The 18,555-nt window shown below is 44.7% G+C and overlaps 1 protein-coding gene across 1 annotated transcript in view; it reads left to right on the forward strand.

Moving 5' to 3' along the window:
- The first annotated feature begins 1,325 nt into the window (after positions 1–1,325).
- The window catches only part of LOC123995528 (laminin subunit alpha-4-like), a 30,399-nt gene continuing 13,169 nt past the window's right edge, over positions 1,326–18,555 (forward strand). Inside the window, exons 1-21 of the mRNA XM_046299167.1 lie at positions 1,326–1,662; positions 5,336–5,437; positions 6,351–6,478; positions 6,890–6,970; positions 7,240–7,454; positions 8,130–8,230; positions 8,442–8,622; positions 9,719–9,802; positions 9,927–10,078; positions 10,390–10,500; positions 11,134–11,245; positions 11,536–11,700; positions 11,795–11,988; positions 13,248–13,363; positions 16,226–16,283; positions 16,686–16,834; positions 17,169–17,310; positions 17,420–17,513; positions 17,608–17,724; positions 17,860–18,045; positions 18,167–18,303. Of these exons, the coding sequence (XP_046155123.1) occupies positions 1,546–1,662; positions 5,336–5,437; positions 6,351–6,478; positions 6,890–6,970; positions 7,240–7,454; positions 8,130–8,230; positions 8,442–8,622; positions 9,719–9,802; positions 9,927–10,078; positions 10,390–10,500; positions 11,134–11,245; positions 11,536–11,700; positions 11,795–11,988; positions 13,248–13,363; positions 16,226–16,283; positions 16,686–16,834; positions 17,169–17,310; positions 17,420–17,513; positions 17,608–17,724; positions 17,860–18,045; positions 18,167–18,303 (2,742 nt within the window). The 5' untranslated portion in view covers positions 1,326–1,545. The remainder of the gene's footprint in view (positions 1,663–5,335; positions 5,438–6,350; positions 6,479–6,889; positions 6,971–7,239; positions 7,455–8,129; positions 8,231–8,441; positions 8,623–9,718; positions 9,803–9,926; positions 10,079–10,389; positions 10,501–11,133; positions 11,246–11,535; positions 11,701–11,794; positions 11,989–13,247; positions 13,364–16,225; positions 16,284–16,685; positions 16,835–17,168; positions 17,311–17,419; positions 17,514–17,607; positions 17,725–17,859; positions 18,046–18,166; positions 18,304–18,555) is intronic.

An 18,555-nucleotide genomic window follows, 5' to 3' on the forward strand; every position in this document is an offset into this window, starting at 1 on the left:
TGCTGCGAATACCAATGTGCAATAGGGCTAACGGGGGAGGGACTCCCGGGGACCAAGAGGAGACTCAGAGTATCCTCAACAGCCTCTTCAACATGCAGCCAGAGAAGTTTGTTTACATGGTGCTCACTAAGTTAAGACAAACCTTGCTGAGAGCTTGCGGGTTTCAGAATGCTGAATTGCTGCTTTTGGTTATAATAACATATTACGAGCTCTCAGCCTCTCCCAAACTTGACATAAGGCAGTGTGTGTGCTGTGTCTGTGTGTGAGAGAGAGAAACCCTATGCATGTTATAAAGGTTGGGGTTTGCTTTCCTTTGATGTGTCTCATTCAAGTGGAAGCGGTTAACTGCCATGTCGTTGTGGGGTTGTTTTGTTCTTGCAGGGAAGGAACATCCCTAACATGCATCAATGGAATTTGACAACCTGTTTATTGGTCATCTGAGACATATGACTTCCACATGGTCCAGTCAGGACCAATGGCACAACTCAGCCGCATTTGAAACGGCTTACAACACGCTCTTTTGTAGGCAGAGACATGAAGCGAGAACAAAATCACCCTGTGACAATCTAGCGTCCAGCATGACATGTTACTTTATAGTCTTGAGTTTCTGCATTGAAAATGCCCATACACATAAAAACAGATACACAGAACAATACTTCCTTTGTGACTGAAAGTAGCAGTCAGTCAGTTACCGGCCTCTTCCTGGTGTGTGGAAGCATCCTGACCCTTACACATTTTTCATAAATGAATCACCTTCTTTGACGGTCTGACCTGGGTAAACAAACATAGAGGCGGTGCCGGCAAGAGGGAGGAGGTGGGGTGGGAGGACAGCTGGTTTTCCTTCAGCCTGTACTACAGACAGAGTGCTGAGGCTTATTCCGGCTGCCCTCTCTTCCTGGACGAGTGGAGCAGAGGGGGAAGGGATAGGGGTCTGAGGGGGTTTGGGGGTTGTGTCTGCTACTCACAAGGTGAAAGGGTGCCACACACGGACCCTGCAAACGGAGGCGACTGCTGCCAGACAACACTCAATGTGACTCTGACAGTCAGCGGTAGATATGCCGTCTGGATGTCTACACTACACTGGCCGTCTGTCTGCTGGACATACACACTAGTCTAGTGAAATCTCTATTGCTCTCTCTCCATTTCTCTCTCTCTCTCTCCCCCCCTCTCAATTCAACTATCTCCTATCCCACTCTCTCTTCCCTCCTCTCCCCCCACCCCCCCGTCTCTCCCATTCTCTCCAGACTTCCCATATGTATGTGATTTAAGCTCAGGCTCTGGGGAGAGGCAGGTCCACTGGGGGAGGCGTAGGGGGGAGTCGAGAGGAGAGAGGGAGGAGGGAGAGGAGGAAGTACACACAGTTTACAGGACTTGGGGCTGGGCTGGCGCAGGCACCGCATCTGGAAGTCGGACCAGTGGAAAAGTGAAACCAACGGGTGCAGTGGAGCGTGAGAGAGAGCTGCCTGTGTCCCAGAGAGACTTCCCGACAGACGGGACAGGGAGAGACAGAGAGGGAGCAGTGCTCCACTGGACTTACACACAGACATGTCTGCTACTAGAGCTCTGCCATGCCTCTGCCTTCTTTTCGCCATCATCCTCTCAGGGATCGTCTGCCCAGCGGCTCCCAACGGTTTAGATTTGGAACAGCGTTCGGTGGTAAAAGTAAGACCAGACTTTTAGTTTTTTCCTCTGCTTGGCTGGTACAGGATGCATAGCAAGCTTCCAGTGCCTTATCGCAGCTAAATTTAGAGGGCCTGTTGTTGTTACAAACTTTTCCACGACCGTGGAAAGAGAGCTGTCCTTTGGACTGTGTCATGTCAAAGACTTGTGCTGAATGCCTCTGTAGTTAAACCATGCCGGGTTTAGATTTGAGGGCCACTATAAGACAGACAGGTTTGTGAGTTAGTCATTGTGCTTTGTAGACATTTGTGAAGTGCTGGGGTGGTTTGGGTGTGAGAGGATCTTGCTGTGTGGATCTATACCTCTATGGCCACACTCTGGCCACTCGGTGCTGCCTCTCAACCCTCTCATTTTTCTGCCTGGGGTCGGGCTGTTAGCGGAGGAGCTCCAGCCGAGATCTCGATGAGGGCCGTGCCATTCTCCACTGGCACCCGCTTGGCCCCCCGATAGGGCCCTAATGGAAACCAGCTGCCAAGTGTTGAGCAACACACATAGAGGGAACACAGCGGGTAGAAAGAGCATGAGAAACAATACGTGACATGCTGCTGATGTATTTATAGTGGGTAGACTGGATACAGGCTGGTATTTCCTGTTTGTGGGGCCAAATGGGACCCCTATAATGGGCCTCGAGCTTAAAGATGCCTTCTTCTATCTCAAGGGGACACAGGCAAAACAATGTGTCCAGAGCTAGACTAATGTAAGAACAATGAGTTGAATCGCTAGATTTGTGTGGGGGAGGGGCAGGGAGCAGACCCCCCGTAGTGTTCCAATTGAGAATTGACGATCTTCCGCCTCTTGTGAAATGTGAAGATTGTTTACTTGTTCTGTGAGCATTCGAATACCATTGTCCCATGAGGAGAATGAGGCCTCTCCACTGCAGACATATTGTCTCTGCTGTTTTTGGATTATGATGAAATTCACATGACCTAACCAGGCCCTTTTCCCCCCAGTGTCTTCCGGGGAGTTTACCACTAAGCCAGGGACCGAAGCCTTCACCAGGGCCAAAGTCAATAAGCTATCTGCCCCTTATTGGTGAGGAGTGGAATCAGGGAGGCATATGGTTTGTTGTTCCCATTGCAAAGAGAGCGAGATTTCACAGCCTCAGACCTGAAGAGATGTAGATTTTGGACTGGATTCCTGTGCGAAGCCAATTCTTGTTTTTGTTGTTGTTGCCTGAGCTAAAAACCCACCGTATTTATTCAGCGCTGTCCCAGAGGCAGAGATAGAGGCAGACTCATGGTCAATCTTGTGAATCTAATAACATAGGCCTACTACAGCACTTCTGAACACATGATATGAACAGCTAGTGATAAACACATACCATTTAACAGTGTTCAGTCCTGTTAGAAGTGGAGCCCGGTGACATAGTCTTTGGAACATGCTGCTGCATATGAAACACAGAGAGGCTATACCGCGTGGTGAATGTCATCTTTGTTCTCTACGGTAGTGGGCACACAGAGGAGAAGTTCCGAAATTGCTCACATACACGAGGACATTCATAGTGGACCAGAGGGCTACAGATGTCCATTATTTCAATGTTCATGCCATTTAGGAGCGGATTAGAGCATTCACCATGCTGTGAATTCTTATTGAGGGGTTCATTTTCAGTATCTCAGGATTACTCCCTATGCCCAGGGGAAATATCACCCAAAGTTTGGGCTTGGTTTTTGAATGATACGGGATTGGAAACTAAATGACATTTTAATGAAAGCATTAATACGAACAGGAAATAATGTAATTAGATTTGACGTGGGGTAAAGGCTACTGGGTTGTATACACACTTGAGTCCTAAATGGCACACTATTCCCTACATATTGCACTACTTTTGACCAGAACCCTACTGTATTGGCCTTGGTGGTCAAAAGTAGTACACTATGTAGGACATCGGTTGCCATTTGGACACAGCCTATCCCACACTAAACCATCTGCTGATTCTGCTACATCTTTCCCAGGAACCTCTTGTCCCACGGGTCTGGTTGTGTATGCGTCGTCCAGCTGTTTGACCCGTCACAGGATGTCACACAGCTAATCATTCTAAATCCAGTCATTAGCAACGAAGGGTCATTCTTCAGCACTGTCAGCCACCGCTAAAACCGGTGGACTAACATTCTGTGGTGGACTTAGAACCCTTGTCCAATGGTCTCATCTGTGATATGGATCTCTAGACTGCTTATCGTCCCAGTGCACAGTCAGATCATTTTGCATCACGCCTGGTCTAGGTTCTTCTTCTCTGCTAATTATTCAATCAAAAGTTCAATAAAAAAAAGTATGTCATTAATTGTAATGCAAACATACTGTATGTGTGCGGTGCATAAAGGTCAGTAGAATTGATTGAACTGTAACCAGGACATCCTATAACATCGTAACAATATGATGTATAAGTCTGTTCTTATTTAGTTTGTGTACTATCGGTCAGGAAAGCCACTGGAAGGAAGGGGCTACAGGGAAAAATCTGCCCCGGTCATGAAAGAACCGCTGTTCACAGGATGTTCCACATTAGTTCACTGGAGAGGCATTTCTCTGTCTCACGGACTGCTCATGAATAAATCAGGGGGAAAATATGCATCACAACTGGGAGCATACAGTATCTCTGCAATGTATGATGTATTTGGCCCAGCCACTCTGGATGGAGCAAGGGGGGAGGCAAACTTGGCATTCTTTACAGTAGGCCAATATGAACAGAGTGGTATTGTATGATCACTGTGCTCTTTGAATGGGGTGACTGAAGATCAAAGTCACGTGTGTGTGTGTGTGCGTGTGTGTGTGTGTGTGTGTGTGTGTGTGTGTGTGTGTGTGTGTGTGTGTGTGTGTGTGTGTGTGTGTGTGTGTGTGTGTGTGTGTGTGTGTGTGTGTGTGTGTGTGTGTGTGTGTGTGTGTGTGTGTGTGTGTGTGTGTGTGTGTGTGTGTGTGTGTGTGTGTGTGTGTGTGTGTGTGTGTGGGGGGGGGAGACGGGTTACTGAACTCTGACATCACACTGCAGCAGGAAACCACCTCGAAGTGGATTTACATGTACCAGACGTGGGGTGACTAAAAGTACTCTAAAAGTACTGTCTCGTAAATTCCGTGTCGGCCGTGCGAGGGAGAAACTCTAGATGTGTCGGAGCTGGGACTGTCGTTCCCACATCCCTGCACTTTAGTCCACAGCACTACCAGTGGCAGAAAAAGTGGCAGAGTGAATTTGGCACAAATGTTTTGGTGTAACTGACATTCTGTAAATATATTACAGAGCAGTATCGAGTATGTCATACTTTTTCCCCCCTGGTCATGTACTGTGCTTAACATCCACATCACACATACAGTAGCTGAATAAGAGAGCATCTTCTCCCACGAAGGAATGTGAGTGTGTTTGATGAGAGATGTTGTGGAAAACAGTGGAGCGTTGTATCCCATTGACGACAGACCAACCTAAGCCAGGCTGGCCAAAACGATTCCAGGTGCTCTACTTTCTGAAATTGCTGTTGAATGATAGAGTGCCTCGTTAGCAACTTGGCATTAACGTCAGGAACCCAGCTGCTCTCTGGTCAATGTGTTTCTAATTCTGCAGCCATTAAACTGGTTCATTTCAGACAGATCAGGTAGAGGGGCAAATTTGTACTTGTGGGAAACTGGGGTTGTACTCTGTTTACCAACATCTCCCTCATGTTCCCTCTCTCAGGTGTGTGCGAAAGGATATTTCCTCAGTAACCAGAACAAATGCCTACCATGTAACTGCAAAGGACATTCAGAAACCTGTGAGGAGATCACTGGTATTTGTATAGTAAGTATTTTCCCATGTATTACCTCCTCTTGATGAATCATAATACTATTATATCAGTAATATATTTAAACTAGATTACACTCTTTAGGGTAGAGGGTAGAGTTTAATATATATATATATATATATATATATATATATATATATATATATATATATATATATATATATATATATATATATATATATATTCAATATCACAAAGATATCCATATATTTTAGGTTGATGTGGAAATAATAGTATTAAACATTTCTCTTGTAACAAAGATATCTACATTTCCCTTTTAAAAACACTTTATTTCAATTTCAACACAATCACAATCATTTTGGTATTTTAATCATTTTAAGCATCTTTTTACACCGGCTTAGCAGCAAACAAACACTTTGTACTTTTTTAAACACTTTAAACATAGGCTAGGCTCTGTTGTTACCTCATATCCCAGCGATAATGCCTTGCATTCAGAAAACACTTCCATTTGCTCAACCATTGGCTCAACTTACCTCATGGCCATTGGCTCAACTTACCCCAAGGCAAACATTTAGACTATATTAGCTCCCACAGCCACAAGGATGCACTTTCATGCTAGGTTTAGGACCTTAAATGAAGCTTATGGAGACACCCAACTGATGTATAGAACAATCTTAAAATGATCTACTTTGGTTTAGATACAAGCGTCATGAAATCTCTAACAGAAATACATTTCTTTGACTTGGTGAAAATATTTTTATTTTGGGGGACCTAACTTACTTACCACTTTTACATGTGTTTTTTTCTCCCCTTCACAGGCTCCATGAAAGGATAGGCTCTTCCTAAATATTTGGTCAAATTATGAATTTTGTGTATGGTTTCCTAGAAACAAGGGTAGCTCAACGTACCCCTTTGGCTCAACTTACCCCACTCTCCCCTACCATACAGTCATGTCAGGACCACGCCACTGGGGATTTCTGTGAGATCTGTGAAGACGGATTCATGCCTGACGTCAACACACACGGACGTCACTCCTGCCGGCCATGCGCCTGTCCCCTCTCGATCCCCTCCAACAAGTAAGCCACGGCGCGTGTACCTCCAGACCCTACTGTTGTGTCGGCCCTGCAGGGAGAAGCCTCCCGCTGGGCAACTGGTTGAATCAACGTTGTTTCCACGTGGTGTAAAAAAATATATATATATATATACACAAATCTGATGACGTTGAATCGGTGTGAAAAAAAAGCGGATTGAATTTGCCAAAAGTCATCAACGTAAAGGGATGTCGTCTTCCTCTCACCCAAGTTGTCATCTAAATCCAATGACATGGTGCCATGTTGTGTTGATTTCATGTTTAATTCACGTCAGTTGACGTCTCAACCAAATGTAAATCAGAACTAGATGTCAACATGACGTCTGTGCCCAGTGGGCTGTGTGTGTTGGCGGGCAGAGCTCACTGACTGACATTCTTTCCCTGTGTGTCTGGCCAGCTTTGCACAGCACTGCGACAGAAGCAGTAACATCCTACGGTGCAAGTGCCAAGAGGGCTATGCTGGACATTACTGTGAGAGGTCAGTGCTGACAGGGACTTGGCTTGGCCACAACCATGAGTTACTGCAACTCTACCATGGGAGCAATTACACTCATAACATTAAATCAGCTCAAATAGCCACAAATGAAACTCTTGCATTTTCACCTATTTCTACATGTTGAATATGGGCCAATTTTTCTGAACCTGAAAGGAAAATATTTGGAAATGCTTACAAATAATGATGTTTCAGTGATAAGACATCCTAAGTCAAACTATTATTGGCAATCACCTTGCGTCTTCCTCACGCAGATGTGCTCCAGGTTTCTCTGGCAACCCCATGATGATTGGTGACTCCTGTAAGAGGTGTGACTGTAACGGTAACTCGGACCCCAACCACATCTTCAATGAGTGCCACAACGTGACCGGCTTCTGTCAGAACTGCTGGGGGGACACGTCTGGAGCCAACTGTGAACGATGTGCCCCGGGTTTCTACGGTGATGCCATCAGTGCCAAGAACTGCAGAGGTGCGTGCCAATTTGCCCTTGCTCCACTAATACAGGTCAGCCCTACTGTCAATGAAGACTATCCATGGAAAAACATAGAGAACAAAACAGATATTTATACGTATGAAGATGATACCCACTTGTCTGGAGGGTGAAGATGTGTTCATGAGCAGTAAAATGCTTTATGTTGCATTTGAACCCTGCTCTTACCTTGCTCTTTGTCTTAAAAGGCTTGCTATGGCGTTGTCTTCAGGTAGAGCTCTGACAATTCCCTCCTGTGTTGCTCATAATGGGTGTTGTAGACATACGCCAATTACAAAGCTCCATGTGAAACAAAGTCCATTTTGTGTGTTTACATAGTTTGGCGGGCTGGTCCTGCCGTCTCTAATGCCTCCATGCCTCAGAGACAGTGCAGTGCAACAAAGATAACCTTGTGGCATGTGCACATCGGTGGAAGAAAAGCATCCTTGGAAAGTCAAGCTCTTAGTAACTCTACGAGACAACAGAGTCGATCTTCTGGTCACTTGTAGAAAACGTCATAGAATACTAATGGACGTGGGGAACTCCTTGTCAAGCTGTTGCGGGATTAGCATTTGTATTGTCCTCCGCAAGGGCAAAAATAACCTTTTCCATTGTGACCATGTCACGCTTCTGTGACCCGCGCAGTATTACCTATGTGTATGTCCTGTGTTACAGCGTGTGAGTGCAGCAAGTGCGGGACAGGATCGTGTGACGACAGGACCGGGACGTGTCACTGTAAGCCTGGCGTCACGGGCCGACTCTGTGACCGATGTGAGGTGAGTCACTCAGGGGCCTTTTCAATGTGAGCCATACGACCATGTGGACACACATTCACACTGTTGGACTGTCTTCCCTGATAACTAAGCAAAGCAGGTGGAGAAGAGAGCAGACAAAATAGTTGAATACACCTGTATATAGTTAACAACAGCATGAACAACAACAGCAAGCAAAACTAACTATAATGCTTGTGTCTATAATGTGCTTTAGGAGGGTCACACGGGTTTCAACGGTTGCCAGGGCTGCCGGAGGTGTGACTGTGGGGCTGCCGGTCTCCGGCCTACTTGTCATCCTCTGACCCACAGCTGCCAGTGCCAACCAGGGGCCGGAGGCCGATACTGCGAGCGCTGCCTCCCAGACCACTGGAACTACGGCCCATCAGGGTGCCAGAGTAAGTCATGTGTGACCCTACTCCCATCTCAATCACCCACATGCAGGAAATCCTGGAATCAAAAGCTAGTGTCTGTCATAGATGTAAAAAAATATATATATATCTCTCTCTCTGTGTGTTTCACACACTCAAGAACATAAACCACTCAGACCAGTTTGGTCAAACATTCGGAACCGAAATTGTTTTCCCCAGAGTTTTTACTGCAGCTAGCTAGTCAGTCCACTGTTCTCACACCCACTCATACATGATGTCAGGCAGGCATCTGCTGCAATCTGCAACCCCGGGGCCAGCTGTACACATTTGTACAAGATCACAAGGACAAACTGCAGCGAGCATCCAACTTTTCTCTGACATCACCACCCAGCCCCAATTAATCTGGCCAGCTGCCAAAATCATCCCACAGCCACAGTGTAGAGAACCAGGGAATTAAATTCAAGTTTTATTTGTCAAGTGCGCAAGTACAGTGAAATGCTTAAAGCTGCTATGTAACTTTTGGGCGACCCAACCAAATTCACATAGAAATGTGAGTTGTAGAACTGTCATTCTCATTGAAAGCAAGTCTAAGAAGTGGTAGATCTATACCGCTATTTCTATGCTGCCCATTCTTAACTTTCGGTTTTGTAAACCAGCTTCAAACAGCTGAAAATACAATATTTTGGGCTATTGATAAGGTATTCCACAGTGGTTTAGATGGCACAATGATTCTCTACACTATGCATAGATTGTTTCGTCACATAAACAGAAATTAGTCCGAACTTTTCGAATTTTAGCATCCAGGCAATAGCGGAGCGATTTTGGCATATTGCACCTTTCACTTGCAAGCCCTACCCAACAGCGCAGTATTCAAAAGTATCAATTATAAGAAAATACAAAACATGAGAAATAAAAACTAAGAGAGGAAGCTATATACAAAAATAAGAGAGGAAGCTATTATATATATATAATACTCGCCATGGGTTCCATCATATTTTTGGTACCCAGACTGACTCTCACGTGTCCGGCTGATAAAGCATTCGACTTGATGAAGGGAACTCCACATTGTAATCAACTGTAGCTATATATGAGGTGCATGTGTGTGTCTGTTTCTTCCATCCAGAATGTGACTGTGCTAGCGGGCACTGTGACATGCACACTGGGGAGTGTTTGCCAGAAGCAGCCATGGTCAACCCCTGCAACATCAGTAAGAGGGCCTGGTTAGAAATAAAAAAAAATACATTTCAGTTCATCGTTAAACAACTATTTATTTGTGTTGGACTGATGTGATTTTGGGGAAATGTCGTCATTTGGCTCCTCCCTCCTATCAGGTTGTGATGAGTGTATCTGGCACCTGACTGGTGACCTGAGGCTGTCCAATAAGACACTGGACCAGGTGAAGGTCAGTGTGTTGAACATCTCCACGGGGGCTGCAGCCAATGACAGGCTCAAGTACTACAACTACACCGCCCACCGTCTGCAGGTAGAGTACAGCCTCTCTTTCTGCTCACGCTGATATAGTCGGGACTCAATCATGTTGATACACACCTATATTATCAGTTCATTCTGATTTAAACAAGAGAAATGAGCAACTTCAGGAGTTTAACTATTACAAAGCCGCTAGATATTGGCAAATCTCACACACTAAACACCCAACCAACTAACTAACCAACCAATACACCAAACATTGTACAGTGCACATCATACAATTCTCTTCTCACAACCCTAACACGCATAGACTGTATTGTAATAGTATTGTGTAAGTGTATCTAACTTCTCCCGTTTTGTTTTCAGACTCAGTTTATGAACTGGAGAAATAAGTCATCTATGATGAGGACACAGACAGGGCAGCTGGAGGAGGCTAGTGCTGCTCTACTCTCAGACATGAACCATCTGGCAGAGACAGTAAGAGGACACCTTCATCGCTCATCTAACTCACTCGCACTCCTCTTCCTCCCTCTTCCACTGTTTACATTACGCTGGAGGTGAAATAAAGTCCACCTGCAGAAAAACATTTCTATTAATCCCGAAACACAACCAAAACAAACTGCAAATGCATCCAACAAGTTTGTAGAGTTGCAAGCTTGATGTAGTCATTGCATGCTGGGAATATGGGGCAGATTACTAAACTTTTGACCAATTTTAATACACCAATAAGTGAATTTGCCCAAAAATGTATGACATCCTCAAATGGGGGGGGGGACTAGATACATGAAGTGCGCTCATTTCTAAATGGTAAAACAGATATGTATGAAAATACCCTCATATATAAGGTGACATTCTGTACTGTCGCCTGAGAAAAAAACATTTGACCTCAAATACAAAATCCTGGAGTATACAGCCAGTAAGAATATTTTAGCTTCACTCTCCAAATAAATACGTAGGGGAGTGTAGATAAGTTAGCTTATCTCTCAGAGTCATCACGTCTATTTTATTGAGCTGTAGTGGTAGTGTCCGGACCGTGTGATTGATTTGTGAGTTCTTGTGGTGTTTGTCTTGACTATGTCATTGATCTGTCTGGTGTTTGTGGTGGGCCAGGAGAGTGTAGTGAAGTCCATGGGGGACCGAGTGGATGAAGACGCACTACAAAGCGTCACTCTGGCTGACGAGCTGACCACTAACCTCACCACCCTCAACGTACTCCTTGAAGGTAATTTTAGGTCTGCTAAAGCTACACTGCTATGCCTCTTTGAGTACTGTCCACCTTCCTTGCGATTATTATAGGCTTTTAGGTATGTTCTAAATGTTGATATGTGATTTCCAATGACTTTTGAATGGCGCCTTGGCTGAAGATTGAAATCCAAATCTCCGTTGCTGTATTTCCTACAGTCATCCATTTATCAGCGTTTGAGTTTTTGAGGGGCGCTTCTGGTAACGCGGCCTCAGTCATATCCCAGCCTTCCTTCACCCTGTGCTCCCTGTTATGTTTGTGTCTCACAGAAATGATCAGTGACTGGGAGCTCTACAGTGTCCATCAGGACCTGGACCCAGAGGTCATCAGAAAGAAGACGGCCATGGCCGAGGGCATGGTGACATTGATGAAGAAACTGGACCTGTCCCCACGAGAGCCCACCGCCACCGATGAGTCCACGGAGGCCCACGACCGTGAGGGAAACACGTGCTTGCGCATACACACACACATTTTTTGATGGTTTGTTACAAAAGGCTGCGTTTGGGGTCCCATTTGTGTGTCGTTCAGTCCTTAGAAACGTGCGTCAGCTGGAGAAGAAGCTGATCAGTACGGAAGGCCGCATGGCCCCGGTACGGGAGGTGCTCTCCCGCTTCACCAAAAAGCTCTCTGAGGCCCAGGAGATCCTCCAGAAGGCTGCCAACACTGTGCAGGAGACGGAGGACATGAACAAAGCCAACACCGTCAAATTCCAGAGGAGTGAGGTAACTTCCCACAACCCCTGGGGTCCGCTTGGCCCAAACCGTGCCGCCGGGAGCCGCTCTCGTCCTGGCTCCCCAAATGTCTCGAGCTGACTCCCTGACTCCCAGCCTCCCTGACCCTCTGACTCTCTGACTGACTTCCTGACTGGCCGCCTGACTGACTGACTGCCTGCTGGCCTGACTCCCTGGTTTCCAGCTCTCTGTGTTCGTCCGCTTGGGTTTATTACTACAGTTCACTATGAGAACGCCCTGCTAAAACGATAAAAGCCTGCTCTGGGGGAGTAATGTTGTTGAGTTCTGCCTCAATGCAGTCTACCTCTATCTCTTCTTTGAATGTTGTAGGAGTTCAGCTTGGCTTTATCACTGGAAAGCCACACTGTCCTGCTCCTGCCAAGGAATAGACCAGATATTTCTCTCCATCTGTATGGGGATTGTTGTTGTTCCCAAAGTCTGCCAGAGAACTCAATTACCCGTGGTATTTAGTAGTAGAGAACAGTAACACAGAAACAGCTGTTGGGTTGGATTGTTAAGAGGCACAAACTGGGGGAGATACATTACTGCACCACACAATCATATCCCCATATAAAGAGGCTATGCCCCTTAGAGTTAAATACAGCTGCTTGACATTGAATTGGGTATCATGTGTACAGTCATTTTGTAAAGCTCCTTAACATGTCTTTAAGTCTGGGGCGTGTCTGTTCTGTTTATAGATCCGAAATACAATACAACAGGCCTGTTGGTCCTATTCATTACGGTGTGAAAACCTGAGGGATTGGGATTCTTTGTGGCACGCAGACTGGCCTGTTGTCATGCCCAAGTTGACATTATGGGCCCAGTGTGGTTCAGGGCCTCTGCTGTAAACCAATGACATGAATGGTGCACTGTCCAAACAGGAGGCCTCCCATAATCTGGGGCTCTTCCTTCCCTAAGCAGATTGGTCAACACGAGTCGTGGCAACAGGAACAAAGCCAGGGTTACTCTGGGGGTAGGACAATGTTACTGTGCTATACTTATATCTTTGTCAACAAATATCTCTATCTTGCCTCTTTGGGGAAAAACACATTTTTCATCCTTTTCATTTCACGTTTAATATTATTGTTCCTATGATTTATGTGCTTTTGTGATAAGAGTGTCCATATGGGAGACCTGCATAACCTGTACTCAGTACACATAATGTATAACCTGTCCATCGTATATCTCCTCCCACCAGCCTCCTCTGCTCTGTACTAAAACAAAGATATGACTGAACATCTCTCTCCCAGGCCAAGCAGCAGATACTGGTGGAGAACTACGAAGCTGTGAATGACACCTTGCAGACAGCTGAAGACCTGTCAAGGACACTGAGAATACTGTTGCTGAGATGGTTCTCCTGGTGCAGGTAAGGCCTGTTGTCTTTCTGTACACGCCGCAGTCACCATTAACCTATGCCTGAAAGCTTTGTATTTTGGACCCACTGAATGAGGTCACCTGCATTATACATGTAATTACAATGGATTGGGTTGCTTCAGTGCATGTTTTGGATAGAGTACCTTCAGAAAGTATTCAAACCCCTTTACTTGTTCCACATTTTGTTGTGTTACAGCCTGAATTCAAACTGGATTAAATAGATGTTTTTTCCCTCACCCATCTATCCCATTATGACAAATTGAAGACATGTTTAAAAAATAATTGTGCTAATCCTGCAGAATTATCTCATTTTGGGGGCCTCCCGAGTGGCGCAGCGGTCTAAGGCACTACAGACCCGGGTTCGATCCCAGGCTGTGTCGCAGCCGGCTGTGACCCGGGAGACCCATGAGGCAGCAAACAATTGGCACAGCGTCGTCCAGGTTAGGGGAGGGTTTGGCCAGCCGGTATGTCCTTGTCCCATTGTGCTCTAGCGTCTCCTTATGGAGGGTCGGGCGCATGCAAGCTGACTTCGGTCGCCAGCTGTACGGTGTTTCCTCCAACACGTTGGTGCGGCTGGCTTCCGGGTTAAGCGAGCAGTGTGTCAAGAAGCAGTGTGGCTTGGCGGGGCTGTGTTTCGGAGGATGCACGGCTCTCGACCTTCGCCTCTCCCGAGTCCATACGGAAGTTGCAGTGATGGGACAAGACTGTAACTACCAATTGGATATCACGAAATTGGGGAGAAAAAGGGGTTAAAAAAAAAATGTTATAAAAATATTTCTAATTTACATAAGTATTCAAACCCCTTAGTCAATACATATTAGAATCACCTTTGGCAGCAATTACAGCTATGAGTCTTTCTGCATAAGTCTCTAAGAGCTTTGCACACATGGATTGTACAATATTAGCAAATTATTATTAAAATAATTATTTAAGCTCTTTCAAGTTAGTTGTTAATCATTGCTAGACAGCCATTTTCAAGTCTTGCCAAAGATTTTCAAGTCAAAACTGTAACTAGGAACAGGAACATTCAATGTCATCTTGGTAAACAACTCCAGTGTATATTTGGCCTTGTGTTTTAGGTTATTGTCCTGCTGAAAGTTGAAAGGACTCCCAGTGTCTGTTGGAAAGCAGACTGAATAAGGTTTTCCTGTGGAATTGCCTGTGCTGTGCTTAACTCTATTCCATTTATTTTTATCCAAAAGAAAACTCCCTAGTCCTTGCCGATGACAAGCATACCCATAATATGATGCAGCTACCACCATGCTTGAAAATACGAAGAGTGGTACTCAGTAATGTGTTGTGTTGGTTTTGCCCCAAACACAACACTTTGTATTCAGAACATAAAGCTAATTTTGTTGCCAAATCTTTTACAGTTTTACTTTAGTGCCTGATTCAGGATGCATATTTTAGAAAATGTGTATTCTGTACAGGCTTCCTTCTTTTCACACTGTCATTTAGGTTAGTATTGTGGAGTAACTACAATGTTGTTGACCCATCTTCAGTTTTCTCCTATCACAGCCAGTAAACTCTATAATGGTTTTAAAGTCAGCATTTCCCTCATGGTGAAACCCCTGAGTGGTTTCCTTCCTCTCCGGCAACTGAGTTTGGAAGGACGTCTGTATCTTTGTAGTGACTGGGTGTATCGATACACCATCCAAAGTGTAATTAATCACTGCAGAAATGGATATTCAATGTCTTTTTTACCCATCTACAATTAGGTGCGAGGCATTGGAAAACCTCCCTGGTCTTTGTGGTTGAATCTGTGTTTGAAATTCACTACTCGGGTGGGGGATCTTACAGATAATTGTATTTGTGGGTTACAGAGATGAGGTATTCAGAAACCATGTTAAACACTATTATTGCACACAGAGTGAGTCCATGCAACTTATTAGTTTAGTTTAGTTTATTAATTTGACCAAGGGCACTGCGTTCATCCACCTCTGGCCTGCTCGCCTCCCTACCACTGAGGAAGTACAGTTCCCGCTCAGCCCAGTCTAAACTGTTCGCTGCTCTGGCCCCCCAATGGTGGAACAAACTCCCTCACGACGCCAGGACAGCGGAGTCAATCACCACCTTCCGGAGACACCTGAAACCCCACCTCTTTAAGGAATACCTAGGATAGGATAAGTAATCCTTCTCACCCCCCTTTAAGATTTAGATGCACTATTGTAAAGTGACTGTTCCACTGGATGTCATAAGGTGAATGCACCAATTTGTAAGTCGCTCTGGATAAGAGCGTCTGCTAAATGACTTAAATGTAAATGTAATGTAAATGACCATTTAAAAACAAAAGCACACATAAAACTTAATAGCCATACATGCACATGAATAAAATCATTGAGGATAACACACAGTAAAGTCTGGGACTTATTTCCATTGTGGTCCTCTTGTATGTGACTTGTTATGCACATTTTTACTCCTGAACATATTTAGACTTGCCATAACAAAAGGGTTGAATACTTATTGACTAAAGACATTTCAACTTTTCATTTTCAATTCATTTGTCAAAATGTCTGAAAACGGAATTCCACTTTGACATTATGGGGTATCGTGTGTAGGCCAGTGACACAACATCTAAATGGAATCCCTTTTGAATTCAGGCTTTAACGCAACGAAATGTGGAAAAAGTCAAGGGGTGTGAATACTTTCTGAAGGCACTGTATGGCATGACAGGGAGAGTACCACGTATTGTCAATGCACTTTGTATGAATCCATGACAAATCTAACAGACACCCAAAATGATATTAGGGCATTTTTTGAGGTAGCATGAGATCAAAAACGCTGCTGCAAACTCTGACGCCCTCTGATGGCATTTTCTAAACGATTCATAATATTGTATACTACCCTCATGAAGTACATTTCGGTTTCAAAACTATAAGTACTACAAACACATGCTTAGCACTGTTAGAAAGGTAAGAACTTCATTCTTATAACCCACCAACATTTGCCAGACCCTGTACAGGACACAAAACAATCGCTCAGAGTTTAACAGGTTATACAATTCCCCTTTTGAGGGGATACTTCAGAATTTTCGAAATGAAGCCCTTTGTATTCTTCCCCAGAGTCAGATGAACTTGTGGATACCATTGGTATGTCTCTGCGTGAAGAATGTTGCTAACTACCATTAGCGCAATTGCTAACTAGCATTAGCATAATGGCTGGGCATTAATGGTAAGCATAGGGCTTCATTGCCAAAATCCCAAGGTATCCCTTTAAGTCAATTGGCTCTCTATTGGTTAAGTCAGTGGTGAAATAGAATCATTCAGACGTAACTTTGTTAGTTAAGTCCTGGAATGGGGTCTGTATCTATGTAGAACGTGACTGAGTACCACGCTGCGATCGATGGCGCCAGCAAGCTGTTGCAGGAGAAGACTGAGGCGCTATCCCTGGCAGACAGAGACCTAGTCCAGAGAGCCCAGGACCACGCAAAGGATCTACAGAGTCAAGCTACAGAGCTGGAGTAGTGAGTAGTAGTGCTGTCATATAGTAATGATCTCCTAATGGCCTCACTCTAATGCACATCACATTGTAGAACCAAACAACCAACTGCTAAACACGACTCGATTATCCACTTTATTCCATTATAATGCACACCACATTCAAGAACAAAACCACCACTGAACATTATTCAAAACTGATCAACAATCAATCACACTTTACTTGAAGCACAAATGAGTAGTACAGTAGTAGAATCACAGTTAAAAGCAGGCCAACACTGCAGCTATGTTCTTTACCCTTAATGCTTTACAAAGATTCCAACTAGACCTTGACGTTGTTATACGTTTCTTTCCACCCAGTGATCTGAAAGGCAGCGATGCCAACGGATTCGTGCAGAAGGCTCTGGATGCAGCCAATGTGTACAACAACATAGTCCAGTACATCGAAGAAGCCAACATCACTGGACTGACAACACTGGATTTAGCAACAAGAGCTGAGGATGTAGGTTGTCCGAAATGCGCAGCAGTTAGCTACATTAGCTACATACAGTATTTAGGCTAATATAGAGTGCTTTTCAATTGATAAGCGAAACATGTGCTGTCTATGGCAGGCCACCAACGGGATCAACACACAGCTGGGGTTCCTGAAGACCCAGAGTGACAACATCTTCAAGGAATCTATTTCATTGCATTCTGAGCAACTTGGTATGACATTTTTTAGATTGGGCAATGTCTGGTTATTTTTAGACTAGACTGTACGGGTTCTCCTTGATGATTCATGTCTGAATTGTGTCAACAGAGGTTGAAACTGAGGTTCTGGACAAGATTAAATATATTGAGGAGACCAAGGAGACCATGGATGACAACACCAAAAAACTAGAGGAAGTACTGAAAGACATCAAGGAAATTGAGCCAGGTAAAACACATTCTTGTTCTGGACCATAGCCTATCTAGGGTCTCTGACATGCACATCATTGTATTCACTGCCATTCACTGCTCTCCTCATCTCGGTACTGAATTTGTTGTTCTGAAATCCACTTTGATCTTCCAGGCAGAACCACCAAGCGTCTGGAGCTCACCAGGGAGGTGGCTGAAGGCACCCTGAACCGCTCTGTGGAGGTCCTGCAGACCATAACCCCCATCCACGAGAAGGTGGAGGAGTGGGCCACCAACATGAAGAACCAAGATTACTCTGCTGCAGCCTTTGACCGCGCTGTAGTCTCTGCTGGGAAAGCAGGTACAGTATACTCATCAACACTTCTACAGTATTTCAATCCTCGACAGAGTAGACTAAATGACTAAGCATTACCCTCAAACTAGTAAGTGGTAATCCTCTCCATCCATGGTGGGGTTTTCAGTTGAGAACCTGTCTGAGCTGGTTCCTGAGCTGCTGGACAAGCTGCGTGTCATTGAGAAGAAGCCAGTGAACAACGTGACCACCAACATCATGAGGATCAGAGAGCTCATCGCCCAGGCCAGGAGTGTGGCCAAGAAGGTCAATATTATTACCTATCAACACCAATGAAAAACCCTGTACAGGCTTGTGTTACTATAATCCCAAGTCTTGTTCATAATCGAGTCCTGTATGACACAGATACAGTGCCTTCGGAAAGTATACAGACCCCTTGACTTTATCCACATTTTATTAAGTTACAGCCTTATTCTAATATTGATAAAATAGTTGTTCTCCTCATCGATATACACACAATACCCCATAATGACATTTATTTAATCCATTTTAAAATAA

Source organism: Oncorhynchus gorbuscha, linkage group LG14 (assembly GCF_021184085.1).
Source record: "Oncorhynchus gorbuscha isolate QuinsamMale2020 ecotype Even-year linkage group LG14, OgorEven_v1.0, whole genome shotgun sequence".
Taxonomy (NCBI): domain Eukaryota; kingdom Metazoa; phylum Chordata; class Actinopteri; order Salmoniformes; family Salmonidae; genus Oncorhynchus; species Oncorhynchus gorbuscha.